General features: G+C 40.9%; 1 protein-coding gene across 1 annotated transcript in view; it reads left to right on the forward strand.

The window, feature by feature from the left end:
* LOC127442826 (receptor-type tyrosine-protein phosphatase N2-like) overlaps nt 1–23,428 on the forward strand; it is a 280,031-nt gene that overhangs the window by 183,737 nt on the left and 72,866 nt on the right. The window contains exon 12 of the mRNA XM_051701041.1: nt 21,560–21,624. Within this exon, the coding sequence (XP_051557001.1) occupies nt 21,560–21,624 (65 nt within the window). The remainder of the gene's footprint in view (nt 1–21,559; nt 21,625–23,428) is intronic.

Consider the following 23,428-nt stretch of genomic DNA (forward strand, 5'->3'; position numbering starts at 1 on the left):
ACAGATTACAGAAATTCCCAATTCATCCGCACTACACAGTTGCATTTTGCCTGTGGCCAGAGAGCGCAAGTTGTCAAAATGTATCTCCGGTGTAATTGGGTTGTTTCGGTTCGTTGGAGAGTTAACTGCATTTCTGACTTTGCAAAAACGAAAACACCACAGTTCAGACTATACCACTTTTAAAGGTCAATGTCAATATTATAATGTTTATAATATCCTTATATTAAATTATTAAAATACATCCACTCAATTGTGATTCAGGCGATACCTTTTTAAAAGGTTTATGTCATAATAATATTCTAAAACATTTATTTTATTTTTTTATGTGGATTGACAACAACAGGCATGCTTCTGATCATTTGTGAGTCACTCTTTGGGATTTAGAAGTCCTCGGGAGGACTTCTAAGCTGTCGTGGATTTAGGAGCTACTTTTAGCGTTAAAATGCTTCATGAATTACTCTTGGATGAAAATTTTACAAATCCTAAAATTAGGAGTGACACACCCTAAGTTTTAAGAGTTGCTCCTACATTTCAGCATTAGGAGCTACTTTTAGCCTTAGGATTTTTTGTGAATATGGGCCCAGATCTTAAGTGGTACTTAACTTAGTAAAATTTAAATGAACACTTATGTATTAGATTATATACCGTAATATATATTATTTATATATTAGAACATTTCACACTTTGAACTTTCCTTGCTTTCTTTCCTTTCCTTGCTATGTAGTCTACTGCACAACATTACCTTGCAATACTGGCAAGCTACGGATCTGCACATGCAGACTTTAACACTTCAACAATCAACAGATTTTTTTTTTATTATTTTTTTTGGTCATGAATGGGTAATTTTAAGTAGAAAATGAACTTCATACTTTAGAAAACAAAAAGTTACCAAATAAAACAACAAAATCTACAATAAAACCAGTGCAAGCTCATAAATTATTGAAGCCTGGTGCTTGCTGGGAACACCATTTTCGAAAAGTAAAATTTACTTATTTTTATTTCACTATGAAATTTACTCAGTTTAGCAAATAAAGTTCATGCTTAAACTAACTTATTCAATGCAAAAAAGTACTTAATCTTTTCTGCTATATATACCTGTACTTCACCACGAACTGATTTTTTTCAGTGTAATCTGCACGGCTTGTTGCTAACTGCTCAGCTGCTTGCTCAAACATCACCTCTTTGTTGTTCTGTCTCTCATCTGTCACAGTCTCTTCATCTTTCTTTCATTTCTTTTTTTCTCTTTCACTCTCCTTTCATCTATGTCTGTCCGTCCCTCTTTCTGCCCTTCCATCTTAATTCAGCATCTCCCTGCCTCTTATCTCTCTATCTTTCTGCCTCTCCCTTTCTCAAGGTTTTACTCTTTTGCTTAATTCCACTATCACATCTAATTTTTCTCTCTCATGTTCATAGGTGGACTCAGAGCAGCAGAAAGTTTCCTGCTTTTATTTTATCTTATAGGCTTATCAAAGCCAGGCCAGCACAATGTCATATTGTCATTGAAATGTGCAAGGACAATACACATAGCTACAGAAGCAGAAATGATTGCTCGCTTTCTACAAAAGTGGTTGGGAGAGAAAGCGAATTTGTGCTTGTTTTTTCCTCCTGAAATGACATGCCTTGTGACCATGCTACAAATGAGTCAAGTCTTTTAGATCATGTTGAATGAAAAGGCTGGATTTAGAAGGTTGAATGTGTGTTGTTGGCTTGGACACTTTGACTAACCAAGAGGGAGGTTTATCTCCTGAATATCTGTCTATGATATTGGTGTTTATTTTCTGTTTTTATTTAGCATAATCTGTTTAAAAAAGATTACATGAATTGTAGCCTACTACTGTATGCAATAACCTACATCCTTCACTTTTGCTCTCTGCGTTTTTCGCTGATTTACATATTTGCCAAACTTTTTTCTGCTAATTGAATAACATTTTCAAAACACTTTTCTGCCTGTGTGGCTACAAAACAAGCATGGTTCCTACCTGCATATCACTCCCCATTTTTCTATCTTATTCACTCTCTGTTTCTCTGTTTTTGTTTTTCCCACACTCTCTGTGATAGATATATATAGACAGGCTTCACATGTGGTGGGTTTGGCATCTGTCATGATGTCTGCTCTAATGCTGGAGTGATTGCTCGATAACGGTTATAGCCACGTCAGGCAGGCACTTGTCATCATCTCTTTGCTTGCAGCCATTTTCATTGGCAGCCATGGAGTGGGATAGATTGATTGGGTGAATAGGTGAGCACTGGAATGTGGGTGGTGGAGATGAAGATGCGATATTGAAAGATCCATGAGCGCTTTCTGGAAAATGCTTTTTTTCTGTCATCTTGAAACTGCATTATATTTTTGCAAACAGATCAGGGGAAAGGCCTGATGAGATGGCCCCTACATGCCATGTGCAATTCCTCAATCACTCTTCCTCTCCCCACTAAATTGAAATAAATGTTCACACAGTGCTGCTCCATCAGAGTGTCTGCTCAGTACAGGATGCTGATTGACAAATAATACTCATGTTGCAGTTAAAATGTGACATTGAAAAACTTACTTTGATAACTTTGAGTAAAGCGATAGTTAAGAGATATGTTTTCATGCTAAAATATGCTCAGCTAAATTGTAAAATTTCACCAATAGAAAAATTTACTGCTTTTTCAGTGAATTTAAGGGAACTGGCAATGTAACATTTATTAAGATGCACTGTAAAATTTGAACAATGTCATTGTTGACTAGTTTACATTTTTACTGTCATGCTCTACTTTCTGTTTAGAGTGGGCCACAATGTTCAAAAGTCCCTTAGATGTCTTGACTTTGCAGGACAAGCCTTGAGAGCTTAAGAGAGAGAAGAAGCACTTGTTTCTGATGAGCAGAGTGGTTTCAATAAAATCCCCTGATTTAAACCGAAAAGTCAAATCAAGCTTGATTCTGAGCAAGTCGAATAGGTTGTCCTTGTTCTTTGGATATAAATGGTTGTGTATATGTATTGCATTTACTTCAAAATTTACTTGCATTACCTCTTCAACATCAGACCTGTTTCAGTTTAGTGGTGTAGACTTTAACTAATATCTAATCATGTAATCATTTTAACTTTTCTTGCAACAATTTTTATTTGTTTAATATGCCAAGGAAATGAATGAAGCCACCAAACCTTACATGATAGATTAGGTTTAAACAATATGTGTCATTGATAAGATTTTTTTTTTTTTTTTTTTTTTCAAACTAGGCATTTAACTCTAAAATTTAACAGTTACAATTTTAAATGTAAATGCATTTAAATTGTCTATTTGTATCTTTTAAAGGACTTAGTGCAAAGGACTCATTGGAACAGCTGGAACATTGGGAAATGCATAACGGAAATAAAATTGTCGTGACTGACACACCCAATTAAAGTCAGTTGAAAAACGACTTGAAAATCAAGCTTGACACATTTTTTCATGGGCTTTCTTGAAACCTCAAGATGGCACCGAGTATGGCTGCTGCTTTGCGAGCTCCGAAACAACATTGCAGTTTTTTTGTTTGTTTTGTTTACAATTCTTATGTTTTTTGTCTTGGAAGTTGTCTGCCTTATTGTCTACGACAGACAAACACTTTTGGACATTGGTTCTGCAATTACACACCGTAAACCGGACTTCAAATTCCTCGATGCTGACCCACTGTTTTCAAACACACCAGCGGAGCCCTTTGTCTGGGCTGCCCGGCCGCGAAAACGCAGAAGGAAAAGGGGAAACAGAGCCGGCGTTCTCATCAGAGTAAGACGTTGCGCAAATCGACCCCACTACCCAGTATTCTACTGGCAAATGTTCAGTCTCTGGACAACAAGCTTTGCGAGCTGAAAGCGCAGATCTCTTTCCAACCAGAGACGAGGCACTGCTGCATTATCTGCCTTACAGAAACTTGGATGTCTGTGGAGATTCCAGACTCAGCCATCGAACCCGCGGGGTTGTCCATGCACTGAGCGGACAGAGCGAAAGACCTCTCAGGTAAAAGCAGAGGTGGTGGTGTATGTTTTATGATCAACAAATCCTGGTGTGATCAGAGGAACGTACATTCTATCAAGTCTTTCTGCTCTCCTGATCTGGAATTTCTCATGCTTCTGTGTCGACCATTCTGGCTACCGAGGGAATTCACAACGGTCATTATCACAGCTGTGTACATCCCCTCACAAGCCGACACAGACTGGGCACTCAAGGAACTGTACAGGATTATAAGCAAGAAGGAAACCGCGCACCCTGAGGCCGCGTTCATTGTGACCGGGGACACAGTTCATCTAGTTGTGGTGTTTTGTATAGGAACACAATACATCGTCACAACGTCGAGTGAGTGACAGATTGACAGTTGGTTACTTTCGTAATCTCCGTTCCCTGATGGAGGGAAAGAGACGTTGTGTCCCTCCTGCCACAACACTGAACTACCTGCTGTTAACAAAGCCAATTTTAAATCAATTGCACCAAAATACCACCAACACATCAGTTTTAACACACGAGGGGACCGGGTTTTGGACCATTGCTACTCTCCCTTCCGGGATGGCTACAAATCCCTCGCCCGCTCACCATTTGGCAGATCAGACCACTCTTCCATTCTGCTTCTGCCCGCTTACAGGCAGAAACTGAAACAGGAAGCACCCACCCTCAGAACGATCCAGTGTTGGTCAGACCAATCAGACTCTATGCTACAAGACTGTTTTGATCACGCGGACTGGGAGATGTTCTGGTCCGCCTCTGATGACGACATCAAGGTGTGCGCTGATAGCGTAACGTGTTTAATCTGAAAGTGCGTAGAGGATGTTGTTCCGTCCAAAACAATATGGATCTACCTGAACCAGAAACCTTGGATTAATAGCGATGTTCGCGCGGCACTTAATGCGTGGACCTCCGCTTTTAATTCCGGGAATGCGGAGGAGCATAAACAAGCCAGTTATGCCCTCCGAAAAACTATCAGAGCAGCAAAACGCCAGTACAGGAACAAGATTGAAGGACAGTTTAACACCACCAACTCTAGAAGCATGTGGCAGGAAATTAATATCATCACGGACTTTATAGGGAATTAAAACTCCGCCGTGAACACCGCTGCTTCTCTACCAGATGAGCTAAATACTTTTTATGCATGGTTCGAGGGAAATAACACAGCCCTCGCAGAGAGAGCTCTTGTGGCTGAACCTACAGAGGTTAGTTCACTCTCCGTCTCTGTAGCAGATGTAACCGGATCCTTCCGACGGGTGAATATCCGTAAAGCCGTGGGTCCAGACGTCATTCCGGGCCGCGTCATCAGAGTGTGCGTGAACCAACTGGCTGGTGTTTTTACGGACATTTTCATCCTTTCCCTCTCTTTGTCTGTAGTCCCCACATGCTTTAAAACATCCACCATTGTGTCTGTACCAAAGCAATCCAAAATCACTTGCTTAAATGACTGGCACCCTGTTGCTCTGACCCCCATCATCAGCAAATGCTTTGAGAGACTAATCAGAGATTACATCTGCTCTGTGCTGCCTCCACCACTGGACCCATTGCAGTTTGCTTACCGCAACAACCACTCCACTGATGATGCCATTGCATCTACAATACACACTGCTCTCTCCCACCTGGAAAAAGGAACACTTATGTGAGAATGCTGTTTGTAGACTACAGCTCAGCATTCAACACCATAGTGCCCTCCAAGCTTGATGAGAAACTCTGGGCTCTGGGCTTAAACAACTCGCTGTGCAGCTGGATCCTGGACTTCCTGTCAAGCAGACGCCAGGTGGTTTGAATGGACAGTAACATCTCCTCATCACTGACCCTCAACACTGGAGCTCCGCAGGGCTGTGTTCTTAGCCCACTCCTGTATTCCCTGTACACACATGACTGTGTGGCAACACAAAGCTCCAATGCCATCATTAAGTTTGCTGATGATACGACGGAGGTAGGTCTCATCACTGACAATGATGAAACAGCCTACAGAGAGGAGGTGCACACTCTGACACGCTGGTGTCAGGAGCACAACCTCTCCCTCAATGCCAGTAAGACAAAGGAGCTTGTGGTGGACTTCAGGAGAAGAGAAAGAGAACACAGCCCCATCACCATCAATGGAGCACCAGTGGAGAGAGTCAGCAGCTTCAAGTTCCTGGGTGTCCACATCACTGAGGAACTCACATGGTCCGTCCACACTGAGGCCATTGTGAAGAAGGCTCATCAGCGCCTCTTCTTCCTGAGACGGCTGAGGAAGTTTGGAACGAACTGCCACATCCTCACATGGTTCTACACCAGCACTGTAGAGAGCATCCTGACTGGCTGAATCTCCGCCTGGTAAGGCAATAGCACTGCCCACAACCGCAAAGCCTTGCAAAGGGTGGTGCGAACTGCCAGACACATCATCGGAGGTGAGCTTCCCTCCCTCCAGGACATATACACCAGGCGGTTTGTGAAAAAATCTCGGAGGATCATCAGAGACTCCAGCCACCCGAGCCATGGGCTGCTCTCACTGCTACCATCAGGCAGGCGGTATCGTAGCATCAGGACCCGCACCAGCCAACTTCATGACAGCTTCTTCCCCCAAGCAATCAGACTTTTGAACTCTTGATCTCTCACGAGATTTAATCGATTTAATCGTTAAGATTTGATCTTAACGAGATTTCAATTTATATCAGCACTGCACTTTATTAATATTATTATCTCACACTGGACTGTCATAAATTATATTCTATTAACGACACACTGGCAACTGACTATTAACCGACAGCCTGAATGTCAATACAGTACAATACAACCTACTGTACCTTTTATATATACTATATATACTATTTTTTTTATTGTATAATGTGTATTCTATAATGTGTGTATTATATAATGTACATTGTATGTTATTATTTGTATATTGTGTTGTAATTAATTATGTGTATATTAGATTTTAAATTGTTTTGTGTAAATTTGATGTTTATTGTTTATTGGTATATGTCTCATCACTGTCACGACTGCTATGTTGCTCAGAACTGCACCCAAGAATTTCACACACTATTGCACTTGTGTATATGGTTGTGTGACAATAAAAGTGATTTGATTTGATTTGTTAAATTGAAACGTCAAGGCATTTTTTACTGAATAAAATCAGCAAATATGCAGCATTCTTATGAGTAAAATGTGTGTGTGTGTGTGTGTGTGTGTGTGTGACAGAGTGTAATTTATATTCTGCTCTAAAATACAATATTGTAGGTCTGTGTCATTTGCTAAACTTTTATTTGCTGCAATGCTATAATAAGAAATAATCCTAATTTATTTGGTATTGATTATTTGCACTCTACACTTGAAAAAAAAAATGTTTAACTAAAAATGTGCTTCATATTATCTAAATTACCTGGTTTTACTCAAATAAAAGTATTATGTGGCATGACTGAACACCAACAAAACTGATTTTAAGAGTTCGATCAGGTAGAAATAGCTACTCAAGGTAAGATTTACCTGTTACCACTTTTTACAGTGTATGGTAGCTTCACAACACCACCACAATTCATCTTTGGACAGATCCTATCTGTAATTATCTTTCATTACCACATCCAAATTCAGTACACCTTTCTAAACACATGCAGCAAAACACAAACCTTCATCACACATTTTTTTTTAAAACAGGGCATCTCAACCTCACACAGTCCTGTTCCCCTGAGAAAGGCACGGGCTCCCTGACTCTGTCCCCAGCCTTTCATTTACATTTAAAGTGGCTGCAGACAGGCCTGAGTGCAAGGTGGATGGAGGAGGCCTCCACAGCTTCTGAGCTCTAATAAATGGAGACTCTGGGGATTGGCTGTGACACAAGGTTAACCTGGGTACAGTTTCATTCACAAGAGTGGGTCAGAGCTCAGTGCAGGTTAGAGTGAGATTTAGTCCCTCATGTGAGAATATGTGATGTGAGAAGGCATGTTTGCTAACATGGTTGTATTTGCTCTCCTTTAGCATTTTCTAGGTGCAGAGAAAAACGTCCTGGTTACTTTCGTAACCTCCGTTCCCTGATGGAGGGAATGAGACGTTGTGTCAATGTAGTTATACTAGGGGTCACTCTTGGGAGCCCCAAACACCTCTTTTGATCTTTGAGAAAAGGCCAATGGAAATTGGCGAGTGGAATTTGCATACCACTCCCCCGGACATACGGGTATAAAAGGAGCTGGCTTGCAACCACTAATTCAGGTTTTGTGCTGAGGAGCCGAGACAAGGTCCCGGCCATTTCAGCAGGTTGTGGCAGGAGGGACACAACGTCTCTTTCCCTCCATCAGGGAACGGAGATTACGAAAGTAACCAACTGTCAATCTGTCACTCACTCGACGTTGTGATGATGTATTGGGTTCCTATACAAAACACCACAACTAGATGAACTGTGCTACGTGAACTAGCGGTGCGAGACGGGCAGACCATTGTGTGCCTCGTAGCCAGCGCACCCGGCTGTCATATAACCTCCCCCAATGCTCTTACGAGCATCGTACAGTCCCCTGCATACTGGGGACAAGTCGACTGCCCAAAAAATGGGGACCGGCTGCCCCAGCCACGGCCTCTTCTCTTTCTTCTCCCCAAAAGGAAAAATCTTTCTGCTGGGGGCCATATAGTGTCCGCATCGGGGGGGGGGGGGGGGGGTCACTCCCAAGGGGAAGACACCGCGGAGACCACACCCTGGGGGAGGAAATTGTGTGGAAATACTTCACATGGTCTTACCGAATCTTGTCGGCAGTGTCTCATGTGGATAAGTCCCCGTGGTAGGTCCTACCCAGGGGAGGAGGAGCTCTACAAACATGGCGACCGGGGGCAGAGGGGCCTCTACCCAAGGAAGACGTGGGTTCACCAATGGGTTCAAAGATACATTACACAGGGTTACATATGGGCAACCAGCGCATGTGGAGCACCTACCCCAGTACAGGGCCAAGTTTGCACATGTACTGGGCTGGCAACGAGTCTCTCTGCAAACTCGCCTGCCACAGGGCTAAGGAGGAAGGACATCCAGGGTCCACGACTTCGTGATCACGACTGGGGATAAAAAGTGCACGTCTTCGCCTCTGGGAGGGGAAAGGCGCTATATACAAGCGGTACACCCGGCCAGCTGTCCCGCAACTTACCTGCTTGTACCTGACAACACATGGGATGAGACTGGCTCAACCCGGAGATTGTAGAACCTCGCGAAGGTATTGGGTGTTGTCCAGCCTGCTGCTCTGCAGATGTCTGCTAAAGAGGCACCATTGGTCAGAGCCCAGGAGGCCGCCACACTCCTAGTAGAGTGTGCTCGTAGCCCCAAGGGGGGCGGCACGTCCTGGGCGTGATACAGTATGTCAAAGCGATGGCATCAATGACCCAGTGGGCGATCCTCTGTTTGGAGACAGCGCTCCCTTTCCGCTGTCCTCCAAAGCAGACAAAGAGCTGCTCAGAGCGTCTAAAGCGCTGCGTGTGATCCAAATAGATGCACAAAGCACGCACCGGACACAGCAAAGACAAGGCTGGGTCTGCCTCCTCCTAGGGCAGCGCTTGCAGGTTCACCACCTGATCCCTAAACAGGGTCGTGGGAACTTTGGGCACATAGCCTGGCACAAGTGCACTGCCACCATCTTATCCACCTGGGGAATCGCTGAGTACCCCCTGGCAGCCCCACCGTCGAGGGTAGTGAGAGCAGAGGAGCTGAGCGATCGGGTCTGGGTAGTTAAAGGTGCCCGTCACGACTTCGTGAGCTCATCATGCACCTCCAGGAAGAAAGGGACCGGGGTGGGGCACGGCCATGAGCAGCGCTCCGCGCCCAGGAACCAATCATCAAGCCGCGAGGGTTCAGGGTGGGGCGGAGATGTCCACTCCAGCCCGACGCTCACAGCCGCCTGTGCAAGCATGGCCTTCATCTCTGCATCAGACTGAACCAGCCCGCTCTCCGATTCTGCAATCGAGAGCTCATCTACATCGCAAGCCCCGAATGAGATCTTGAACTCGCCCTGAGATGAGCCGGCGATCCCATCGCAGAACTCGACTGGGGCAAACGAGCGTGCTGAGGAATGGGAGGTCCGTGGGGGGTTACCCAGTGGAGTGGCTCCCATTGTAATCCCTAAATCGCTCCCAGTGCTAACCGATGCGGCCTCAAACCCGTAGGTAGAAGGACCGCGGCGGGGAGCCCCTGGGGTGGCTTTCCCTCTGAGGAAGGAAAGCCGCGACCACAATGTTGCCATGGTCATGCTCTCGCAGTGAGAACATGACCCGTCCATGAACGCCGCCTCTGCGTGGGCAGCACCCGAGCATGTGAGGCAGCGATCGTGGCCATCGGAAGCGGAGAAGTAACGACCACAACCAGGAATAATACACAAACGGAAAGGCATCTTTAAAAAGATGCTCTCCATGAGTGCCACTCTTTTAGAAGGAAAATTACTCTTTCAGAAGAAGAATATACACTTTTATTCTGCTGAAGCGCCCAGGGGCGTTCTCTGCACTCCACTGGTGCAAGAGGGGGAGAAGCCGCTGTAATGCGCCATAAATCCAACAGCTTTTGTAGAGGTGAATGGATCGGCGGAGGAATTCATCTCGCTGAAATACAACCGCTTGGCTCCGAAAAGAAAATCTGAATGAGTGGTTGCAAGCCAGCTCCTTTTATACCCGTATGTCTGGGGGAGTGGCATGCAAATTCCACTCGCCAATTCCCATTGGCCTTTTCTCAAAGATCAGAGGTGTTTGGGGCTCCCAAGAGTGACTCCTAGTGTCACTACGTCGAGTGAGTGACAGAGAGTGAACACTTCAATAAATGATGGATTAATATTAGTGGTACACTTCTGCTAAAAAGGGTTTGAACATGTATTTGTGCTAGTATTTGTGTACATTCCTTTCTTTAAAGGAATATTCCAGGTACAATACAAGTTAGGCTCAATCATCAGCATTTGTGGCATAATGATGATTACCACAAAAAATTATTTTGTCTTGTCTCTCCTTTTCTTTAAAAAAAGCTAAAACTGAGGTTAAAGTGAGGCACTTACAATGGAAGTAAATGGGGTGAATTTTAAAGGGTTTAAAGGCATAAATGTGAAGCATATAATTTTATTCTGAGGTGATGAGCTGCACATACTGTAGATGATTAACTTTTTTCACCTTATATGTTAGGGGAAATACAGATGTTTCGGTACTTTGGCCTTCCAGAATGTGTATAAAAATCAACCTACACACCCTCTTCTTCTATAGACAACATTTCCATGACGTCATCACGTATTTCTACAGTCAAAAATTTGATTTGTCACAAAATAAAACAATTAGTGTATCACATGACCCAATTAATTGACACATGATTAAATCACCCAAAAAGCAATCATCATGATCATACAAAAATACAAGAATATAAAGCTATCACAAAATCAAAATACAAAAATATATAGACATCAATGATCACAGAATTTAATTTAAAGTTTCTTACACAATCCAAAAATAAGTATAACTGATCAAGTGAGAATGAACCGTTCATTGGAACATAAGGTATACACTATCATAAATCAACAATAGTTCTCACAAATTGAATTAATATTGATATCCTTTGCAAAAAGGACACATCAGCCACGCTATAAAGTTGACTAAACACTTCATTATAATGGTTTTTTTTTTTTTTTTTTTTTTTACTGGAATATTGACAGATCATGTTTTTCATTTAGATTGTCAGGAGCTAATGCATTGAGTTTTTTTGATCCAAAATGCTTCATGTTTACTTTTATAAACGCACTCACATTAAATATTATGTGAGCTGTAAAGTTATGTAAATTGTTTTTACAAGTTGTAATATTGTATACAATTTAACACATAAAAGGTATTTAATCACACTAAAATAATGTTAATTTGCATATTGTTTACATTTTGTGGCTATACTTTCAAAACAGTGAGTATTTTAATGTTTACGGATTGGTCCCATTCACTTCCATTGTAAGTGCCTCACTGGAACCCAGATTTTTGCATTAGAGAGACCAGTAGAAAATAATGTTTATGTAATCAACATATGCCACAAATGCTGTCATTTGACCTTATATTTTTAGGGTCAAAAGTTCTTAATTAGAAGTCATGGGTGTGACACTGAAATGTTGGTGATACAATACACTCAGATTCAATAATTTAAAATTAGATTGGTGTTCAAAAATAAATAAATAAATATATATATATATATATATATATATATATATATATATATATATATATATATATATATACCATGTCTGGGTGGGCCAGTAGGGTGCTACCAGGACAACCTGCTCCTCGTCCTCCCTGACCTTGCACAGAGTCTGTGCAAGTAGGCTTACTGGGGGAAACACATATTTGCGAAGTTCAGGGGGCCAGCTGTGTGCCAGCGCGTCTATACTGAGAGGTCAGGGCGTACCAGAGGGGGCAGTGGGAGGATTCTTGGGAAGCGAACAGGTCTACCTGTGCCTGCCCGAATCGACTCCAAATCAGCTGGACCACCTGAGCGTGGACTCCACTCTCCCCTGAGGGTAAACTGCCATGACAGCACGTCCGTTGCAGTTTTGAGATCTCCTGGGATGTGAGTGGCTCGCAGCGACTTGAGGTGCTGCTGACTCCAGAGGAGGAGACGGCGGGTGAGTTGTGACATACAACGGGAGCGTAGACTGCCTTGACGGTTGATATATGCTACCGTTGCCGTGTTGTCTGTCCGAACTAACACATGCTTGCCCTTGATCAATGGCCGAAACCTCTGCAGGGTGAGCAGAATTGCCAGCAACTCAAGGCAGTTGATGCGCGAACATAGCCGTGGGCCCTTCCAGGAGCCGGCGGCTGCATGCCCATTGCATACAGCACCCCAGCCCATTTTGGAGGCGTCTGTTGTAACCACGATGTGCCTGGAGACCTGCTCTAGGGGAACGCCTGCCTGTAGAAATGTGAGGTCGGTCCAAGGGATGAAGAGGCAGTGACAGACCAGCGTGATGGCCACGCGATGTGTCCCGTGGCGCCATGCCCATCTCGGGACTCAAGTCCTTTAGCGCCTTGGCTTGGTGGACTTGCAGGAGAGCCATGGTGTGCAGGGCGGAGGTGGCTTGTCCAGCGGCACCGTAGGCTTTGGCTGTCAGGGACAACGTAAATCTACAGGCCTTGGACGGGAGCTTTGGGCACCCGCACTAGGTGGCAGCGCTCTGCGGGCATAGGTGCACCGCGAGTGCCTTATCCACAGGGGGGATTGCCGAATAGCCCTTGGCTGCCCCACCATCGAGGGTAGTGAGGGCGAGGGAGCTGAAAGATTGGGACCGGGCAGTAAAAGGTGCCTCCCACAATCTTGTCAGCTCCTCGTGCACTTCCGGGAAGAAAGGAACTGAGGCGGGGGCGTGGCTGTGAGCGGCGCCACGAGCCCAGGAACCAATCATCGAGCCGCGAGGGTTCAGGGGAGAGTGGAGGGTTCCACTCTAGCCCGACGCTCACGGCTGCCCGGGAAAGCATGTCTGTCATCTCTGCGTCAGCCTGACTGGGTGACCGCACCCGAGGGGAGGAGCCCAGCCGAGGCTTCTGCATCCTACTGGACGAGCCCGCTCTCCGATGCTGCGCTCGAGAGCTCATCACCTTCATGGGCTCCGAATAAGAGGTCAAACTCGCTGTGAAACGAGCCGGCGGACTCATCCAGAAGCCCAATCGGGGCAGACGAGCGTGCCGGGGAATGGGAGATCCGTGGGGGGATACCCGGCGGAGGTGGTCCCATTGGGGTCCCCAAATCACCCCCAGTGCTAGCCGCGCTGGCCTCATACCCCGTGGGTAAATGGACCGAGGCGGGGAGCCGCTGGGGTGGCTTGCTTTCTTACGACGGCAAGCCGCGACCGCATCGTTGCCATGGACATGTACTCGCAATGAGTACATGACCCATCCACGAATGCTGTCTCCATGTGGGCAGCGCCCAGACACGAAAGACAGCGATCGTGACCATCAGAAGGTGAGAGATAATGACCGCAACCAGGAATAACACACAAACGGAAAGGCATCTTTAAAAAGACGTGTCTTTAAAAAGACGTTCCGTGTGTGCCGCTCTTTTAGAGAAATATACTCTTTTTTAGAATATACTCTTTTATTTCTGCTGAAGCGCCCAGGGGCGTTCTCTGCAGTTCACCAGTGCAGAGGGGGGAGAAGCCGCTGAAATGCACGTCAGATCCAGCAGAAGTAAATGAACAGCCGTGTGAATTCAGCTCAGTGAGCATCGACCGTTCGGCTCCGAAGAGAAAATCTGAATGAGTGTTTGCATACCAGCTCCTTTTATACCCGTATGTCCTGGGGAGTGGTATGCAAATACCACTCGCCAATTTTCATTGGCCTTTTATCAAAGACCAGAGGTGTTTCGGGCTCCCAAGAGTGACCCCTAGTGTCACTACATTGAGTGAGTGACAGATAGGGAAAAGAAATTATGATCCAACGTGAATTTTCTTTATAAAAATATATGATCGTGCCTGGTAACATGTACATGTAAAATGGCTTAATAGCATTTTAGCTTAACGTAAATCTGACAATTTACACAAGGTTTATTTCTATTTCTTCTGCTCCAAACTTACTTCAAACTTACTTCTGTGTCTGCTCATATGAATGTAACACATCATAAGAAAGTGTTTCACCACTGTTCAAATGCATCGCATCATTTATATGTATAAATATTTTCCATCTGAAAGGACTAAATATTAAATGAAACGAATGACAAAAAAATGCAAAGTAATGTGTTCAGTAATCAAAATACTTTTTGAATGTAACTGTATTCTAAATACCAATGATTTAAATTGTAACTGTAGTGGAATACAGTTACTTGTATTGTGTATTTTAAATACATAATCCCGTTACATGTATTCTGTTACTCGCCAACCCTGTGTATACAGTATATATATATATATATATATATATATATATATATATATATATATATATATATATATATATATATATATGGTCTTGTTTCGAAAGCACCATATATTTTCAGCTGAAAAAAACAACCTTTTATAAACAGTGGAGAGCGTATTTGCCTCCTCTGTTTATGTGTATGTATTGTATGAGTGAACATTATTTACATGGCAGTAATAAATGTTTAGTGAACTTGAATCATCTCTATCTTAAAATGATGAAAATGATGTTGCGGTTCAGAATAGCTCAGCTGTATTTAAGCCTCAGACCCCCCCCCCCAAAAAAAACAACAAAAAAAGAAACATGTACTTTAATTTTCCCTCAAATGCAGTAGCTCACATACTCCCTCTTTCTCTTTCTGTCACACACTTTCGCATACACACAAATGCACACCTGTTTATAGAGACCAGCCTTTGATGCTGTCACTGGCACCACAATTCAGAGAAAGGCAGAAAAAGAGATAGAGGGTGAGAGAGTTCTTTCATGAGCGAAAGAAAGACAGACAGTGAAATAAGGAGAGATGAGTGCACTCGTTGATTGGTCTGAGGCATCGTGCTAAATCATATGGAATATAGCATTCAGAGTGTATGTCGAGAGGAATGGGCTTTGATAGATTAAAATCCTAATTAAAGAGTCTCCAGCAGACAAGACCAGCACTGGGGACCAACTCAGCTGGTGTCATTAGCATAAACGTCATCTGGGGGCACTTAGAGAACTCTCCTTTTTGTTTTGTTTTTCGCTTAACTCATTTTGTTCTGTATTTCTTCAGAACTCTCCCTCTCCCACACTCTCTTCACATCTCTCTCTTTTTTTAACCACTCTTGAATCCAGGATTGTGAGAGTTTTTTATGTCTCATTCTGCAGAATGTTTCTTTTCCTGTTTCTCTTTTCTGTCCAAGTTCTTCCCCTTGGTTTCCTTTCTGTGCCATTTATTTTCACACATTTCTTCCCTTATCTTCCTGCCTGTTTGACGTTCTGTTTTTCTTATATATCTGCCTCTCTCTCTCTTCGCTATCTCAGTGCTGCCTCTTAACCCCACTCCCTCCCTCTGTCGTTCCTTCTCCAGTAAAGTAAACAAAGTCAATTATAATTTCACACTGTATAATTATTTTCCCTTCTGTGTAATCTTTAAAAAAGCCTTTTAATTCTTCCTCTTTCTAAATGCTCTATCAAAGCCATGCTTGAAAAGAGCAACTTGCATGGAAATCAAAGTCAGAGAAAGTGTTGCATCTTATACACAGTTTAAGTTTTCACAGTTTACACAGCCTTCTTAACTATTGTATTTCCTTTGATTCCATACATGCTTGGAAATGCATAAATACACATATTAAAGATCACACTCATCTTTTGCATTGTTCTTTTATTGCTTTTACAATACAACAGGCTAATTGTTCACACATTTAGAACAATAACAGGGTGAGATTATTCCCACCTCTCATAATGAACATGTCTAATGGCATATTTGTTGCTGAAAACTGTTCAATGTGAAATGTTTTTGACAACCAGATGAGCACCAAAAAAAAAGAGGGTAATCTTTATGTATGTAGTAAGATAACCCAAAATCACAGTCAAAGTCACTATATTTTCTCAATTATTCATTTGGCAAGGTTTCAAAGTAATACTAATTAAAAAAAAAAAAAAAAATTGAATTGCTGCATTGAAATTATTGCTCGGTATGCCAACAACAAATACATCCTTAGGAAAAATAAAATGTTACATTCCGCAAAAAAGCTCAAAACAAACAGTTTGGCTTCTCTCCAGACAGAACAGCACTTTGATCACACTCTTAAGGAAAAAAAACAAATATAATTAATTATCGCATTAATTATTGCTTCTTAACAGAATATATTCCCATTGGCTAGTTAGAACAGAGTACATTTGTATGGGATAAATTAAAAATAATGTTTCTGTTCTGTTGAAATTGCAAAACTTCTACTACTCTTACTCCTTAAGAGATCCTCTTTGACATGGTCTTTGGAAGCAAAAGGCAGATGCATAACAGACAAATTCAGTTAAGTAGTGACCTGCTGGCTGTACTTATCCTGGTTATCAAGCTACTCACCAAATACACAAATAAATGGACAAAAATTGTTAATTTGGGGTAATTTAAATTGTTTTCTTATATGAAAAGAGACTGCAGTGATACAAGAGACTTAAACTAGGACAGCAAAATGGTTGCATAGGACAACAATCAATTATATAGTTCAGTAGCCATTATTATACAAAATGTAATTATTTACTAGGCACAATTAAGTATTCCAGAGGGTTGTAAGAATGAAAGAAAATATTTTCCTTAGTGTTGGTTGGAATGGAAGGTAACAGTTGTTTAATTCTTAAAGAGTATGTTCATTAACAGTTTAGTATGTGTTCCATCCAGGCAACAACAGAAAGACTAGTGAGGTCATGCTGTTTTACAAGGTTCAGACCTTCGCTTTGGAGCTTGGTGTTTGTTGGTTTAAACTGCTGTTTTTTTATTTTATTTATTTTTTATGTTATGTTTAATCTAACCTTAATACTGCCATTGCTGACTTTCAGGTTGATTTGTAGTGGGTTTGTGGGGAGGAGAGACCGCAATCTGTTGCAGAAGGATGGAAAATGTAGTGTTTTAAGTGTTGGTTGAATTGCTTTGTTGGGGCTTTCGGCAAAATAACATTACTATAGGCCAAATGTCAACAGACAATATTTAACACATTATGCTTTTGCACTGTTGGCAGATGCAGTGTGATGCAACTCGAGTGGCTAAGGTTGAGAGAATTTGCAACGAGTAGGTGTGGCATTTTAAACATCATCCTATGAACTGGGAATACTTGGTAGATGGAGATAAATTCACTAATGCTTCCAACACAGCTACTTCAAATTTTAAAACAACGACTAACTGTGAGGAGGCAGGTGAGGAATGACAATCTAAATGCAGCTTTTAACGGAAAGCAAAGATAAACAAAGTACTCAGAATGAACAAAACATGGGAAACCAGACACAGAACTTGACAACACTTGTGAAGACTGACAAAGAAACCAGGGGAAACAAGGGCTTAAATACAAATGGGCAAACAAGGAAACGAGGAACACCTGGGGAAAACAATCAGTGGAAAACCAATCATGAAAAGAAACTACAAAAGGACTACAAAATTAACAGGAAACAGGAACAGGGAACTAAACAAGAATTTCAAAATAAAAGTCTAAGCAAAACCACAGGGAATACGTGACACTAACCTCCTGACCTTGTTTGGGAATTCACATAAGCGCCATTGATTTTAACGTTATGAGAAGTTTTGTAAGAAAAATATATCACCTGAACCCTTCAACGCTGATTCAGGACAACACTATTGCTCAATTATGAACGATTAGTTACCAGCAAATTAACATTTTAGTGTTGTTTTTTTGTTTTGTTTTTTGTCAAATAGACACTCATCATGGATAATAAATGTTTTTATTTTATTATTTTCAATCATTACTGACATCTGAAGTTCAGATAACTGATTTTTTAAAAGTCAAATTCTGACAGCAGTGCCGAATTTTTTTATGTCTCAGCTAAACAATGTGATGACATTCATAACAGTCTGAATAATCCTTTTTAAGTTTTTTTGTAACTACATTGTAAATCTGGGGGCAAAGGTTAAAAAGAGTACTGAGTAAATGAACTCTGGTGGATGCAGGCTGCATCTATTTTTTTTCTTGGTATTTTCTAAATACTTTTACCCAAAGCAACTTACACTACACTTTTTGAGGGGATAGTGTCCCTGAGGTTAATTGTAGGGGCACAATGAAGGACGGGGATCTCTACAACTCAATAAGCCAAGAACACAACAAGTCAACAAGTTTATTGAATTTCTTCAGGGCCAAAATTGATTATATTCAAACCTTCAGATGTCTGCTTACCCACATTCTTTATGTTCTTAGACGTATCCTCTTTAGTACACAATTGCCAAATTCATTCAAATGATCTCTATCAACAGATGAAGACACATCTCCAAAGTGAAATCATCCAAGCCATCCAGCCATCCCCCAATACAATAAAATCCTTTCTCTTCACCTATGACAAAGACAATAATACAATTGTAAATCTAAACATAATAATAGTAATTGAAAAATAAACCATGGCTTCTAGAAAGTTGAACACAACTCTCATACATTTTTGTTTCATAAAACGGCTACAACAGTTATTGTCTGAGTCATAATTTGATGTTCCATTACAGTGTATTTTCAGAGTTTGGATATGAACTTTATTATCACCTGCTGGTAGAATGCCCAAACTGCGAATGCAGGAACTGAGTTTAGACTTTGCACTAATAACAGAAGAGCTTTAAAACATCTTAGCACAATGACCTATTTCTCAGGAAAATAGCAAATTGCACTTTGCGCCACTTTATTTACATACATTCACCCACAGATAGCTTGAGCACTCTCACCCATGCCCACTTGCGCTTTGCGCTGGCACGAAAATTGTGCTTAGAATTAGAACTCTGGCAAAAACTGGATAAGATGGAGGGCACGGTGGTTGCATGAAAATTGAGCCCTTAACACACAGCTTTTCAAAAGCATAACCACAATACTTAAGCATAACATGTGTTAATATGACTCTAGTGTGATAAAATTGCTTACTAAACTTGTACAGTGTATGTAAAGGGGATAAAAAAAATTAATTTAAAAAAAGCCCCTCACATTTTTGTTACCTGAGTGCCTTTGAAGTCTTGTGCTTGCCAGGAACAGCTGTTCGTCCATGAGACTGAATTCTCCACTGTAATGCGAGCTCATGCATGAGGGAGCGCAGTGATTGGATGGAAGTATTCCTTCTCATGAATAATGTGGAGAAATACACTGTACTGTCCTACCAATCATAAATCAGAGTTTACGCATATACCCCATTTTTTTGACATTGCTTTTAAACCGGAAGAACAAAATGGCTCAACAAATGAAAACAATAACCACTTTCTCTTTAACAATAAACATAATGAGTGCCATCAATGTTTTCAATTATGTGCAACCTGTACATTTCTGTTAACTTCTCAAAATAAATGTTTTGAAGTTTCAGGACCCTTTAAGATGTGTCCATCCAAGTCAGCTGCACTTATTGTCATTCCATTTGTTCAGCGATCTGCATCAAATAATTGAAGAAAGTCTCTCCTACAATGTGCATCCATTTCTTAATTTGTCATTATATATTCTGCAACATGAGCCCTATGCAACTTCTCGGTAACAGCTGTTATGTTTTGCATTTTCCCTATGCGGACATAGCACTGTTTGGGCAGAGTAAAGTTTACACATATGGCTTGAACAGCCAGATGCATATACGCTTGACTGATTTTTGCCTGGAATGCATCTCAAACCACATAAATTAAATGATCAGATTTATAAACCGTCTCGAAACCGTCTTGACATTTGCACTTGGTCTTTTCTTTTCATGATTGGATAGCAATCCGGTCAGCAAAAACACATGAAGTGACCAAGCATAAAAAACCCCCAAAAATGTGAAAACGCAAATTCCAACGACTTCTCAAGTATGTTTGTAGACATCTACTTGTCATTAGGTGGTGCTATATAATAAGCCATTTATATGTGCCTTTAAATACGGGTCACAATCAAATGGTCACATGGTTTATCATTTCTGTCTGGACAAGTTTTGCCATTTTTGTCTCACAAAAAAAAGAAAAAATGTTTAAAACCTGTGTGAACTAGTTGTAGGTTTTTGCTCAACTGTAACGAAATAGTGCAGAAAGATTCTATGTAATTTCCTTGTCAATTACTGTGATTGACATCTTCTGAAAATAAAGCTTAAACTTGGTACACATGGACAAGTCAGTCTGAGAACCTATATTTTGTCAAAATATACCTCTGAGGGGCACTATTATGAAAACAAGTGAATTTTCCTTTTTTTTTTAAATCTCTAATAATGTATGGTTTATAATCCTTATAGGATTAAGAGTCCTTGAGTGTTCCTAAATCTCACTGTTTCCTGTTTCTGCTCGGAAAACTTTTGGCCATGTTAAGTTTTGCCAAATCATAATTAAACAAATGCAGAAAAACTCCCTTAAGTCCTACTAAAAATAATTATCAAAAACAAACTATTGGGAGTGGCATAACTTATTGAAATGCTTATAAATCCCGAAAGGAATAATCAATGTTTGTGAAACTTGGGACACACCCTGAGGATATGTAACAATTAAAAACAACAATAATAATAATAATAATAATAATAATAATAAAATATATATAACTGACTCTTTGCATTGTTTTATTTATCAATACAATGGCCTGAGGCTGAGTAAATTATCAGCAAATTTTCATTTTTGGGTGAAGTATTCCTTTAAGTACATCGGGTGAACCCCCTTGCAGCCTATGTATCTGTTGCATTTCACAGTGCATGCATTTTTCCTGACTTCAGCAGCTTTCTTGCATTAAACGGCTTTTTGGTGTACATGTAAATGAGCTATTATAATTTAATATTTGCAGAATTTATTACTCCATTTATTATCTCCTGTGTAACAACATTAACAACAGCTCTATAATGTTGAACCAACATGGTTCAAACGATGGATGTGCGACATAGATACTAGGGTTGCATCGCACACCCTACAATGCATTGTACTATGGTGGTTAAGCAGTGAGTTATGTTGTTGTACAGGAAATAAACCCCTGATGAGCTCAAATATTCCTATCACACACATCTCTATCTCAGCAGTGATGACATGCTATGGCCTATGATGTTGTCTTACTCAGTCCCCCCTCTTTCTCTTTAACAGTTGAACAGAAAGGACAGCTGGAGAAGGAGAGTGGTCTGCAGATTCTTGAGGCCGGACTGAGTGAAGTAAGTCAGAGGAAAGGAGTCTTTTCTATCTCCCTCCTCCCCCACCAATGATGGCAGGCATCCTCCTCTCCCAGAGTGCAACCCAATACTGAGCATGTTTTACTCTCAAATCTATCCCTTAAAGATATAGTTCTTCCAAAATGTACTCTTATGTGTTTCCAAATGCAGGTGACTTTTTTTTCTTCGGCTGAGCACAAAAGGACATGTCTAGCAGAATGTCCAAGCTGCACTGTTTCTCGTCAACATTTACTTTCATTGTCATTCTTTTCCATAAAATGGAATGGACATTCTGCTAGATAATCCATTTGTGTTCCATTCAAGAAAGAAGGTTATAAAGGTTTGGAACAACATGAGGGTGAGTTAATGATGACAACATTTTAATTTGACATATCTTAAATAATCTGTTATAGAGGGTGCATATATATATATATATATATATATATATATATATATATATATATATATATATATATATAAAACATCTTACATCACCAACATCAACTTGTAAAAAATGTCCAAATTGAGGCCTAATTCCTTTTATATAATGGACATTTGTGGCACTAGGGGTACAATTGTTGTGGCCAAGTAAAGTTAAAAGCTGAATACGACAAAAATTATGAGTACATATGAGTAGCTGTTATCTAATAGGAAAAAGTCTGGCCTTGCAAGAAAGATTAAATCTCAGAACTGCTGGGGAATGGGAATGAGCTACAGTAGCAACTACAGGATTAATGAGTTCACAATATTGCTAAACTAGTATGTTATGCTCTGCTAGCAATGTTCTCTAAGTTCCATTATCCTTGCTGTTGGCTTATTATTTTAGTTTTGGAAACAACATCTGCTGTATAATCTCTTTAAGCTTGAAATTTAAAACAATAATTTTAAAGTTCTCGTAATGTAGTAACCTTACAAAAAAGTTCTGTGGCATAATTGGTACAGTAAAGGCACAGTATCTACTGTAGATGGTAATTCCATGGCATGCTTATATATACCATGGTACTGTATGATTATCTTATTCATATACAGTACCATGGCATTTACATGGTCTTCTAATGTACTTCAAAGAATACAATGGCAATACTATGGTACATGTCCAAAACAAACATGGTACCATGTAAAATGCTCTTTTACTGTAAATTATTAGAATATTAAACATCAAAAGCCAAATCTTAAATGCCATTTATTTTACATTTCTTTTATAATGTAATATCAATAGTACCTCCTAATAGCACTATTACCTGATGAAAATTCAGTGTTTGTGTTCAATAAGTGTGTGTATGTGGACAGGTTTGGGTGATTTGCGAGGAATTTTTTTTAGGTTACAAACTGGTAATTACAAGGGTATTATGCTAAAAATGTGGTTTATGAGGACATTTCTCGTGTCCCCATAATTCAAAACACTTAAAAAACATACTAAATAATTTTAAAATGTAAAAATGCAGAAAGTTTTTTGTGAGGGTTAGGTTTAGGGGTAGGGTTAGGATTAGGGGATATAATCTGTAGTTCGTACAGTATAAAAATCATTATGTCTATGGAGAGTCTTCATAAGGATAGCTGCACCAACGTATGTGTGTGTGTGTGTGTGTGTGTGTGTGTGTGTGATTGCCATTAAACAGATCTAAGCGGCTTGCTCTGTCACTGATTCAATAGGCTGTCTGCTGCAGTGGCAACATGCCAAATATGCTCTGTCAATCAAAATGGCCACACAACAGAGAGAGAGAGAGAGAGGGTGGCGAGACAGATGGTTATTAGTTATCTCAATCAAATACATAGATGTTTAGAGACTATTGCCTAACATGCAGAT

This window comes from Myxocyprinus asiaticus, chromosome 1, assembly GCF_019703515.2.
Source record: "Myxocyprinus asiaticus isolate MX2 ecotype Aquarium Trade chromosome 1, UBuf_Myxa_2, whole genome shotgun sequence".
Taxonomy (NCBI): domain Eukaryota; kingdom Metazoa; phylum Chordata; class Actinopteri; order Cypriniformes; family Catostomidae; genus Myxocyprinus; species Myxocyprinus asiaticus.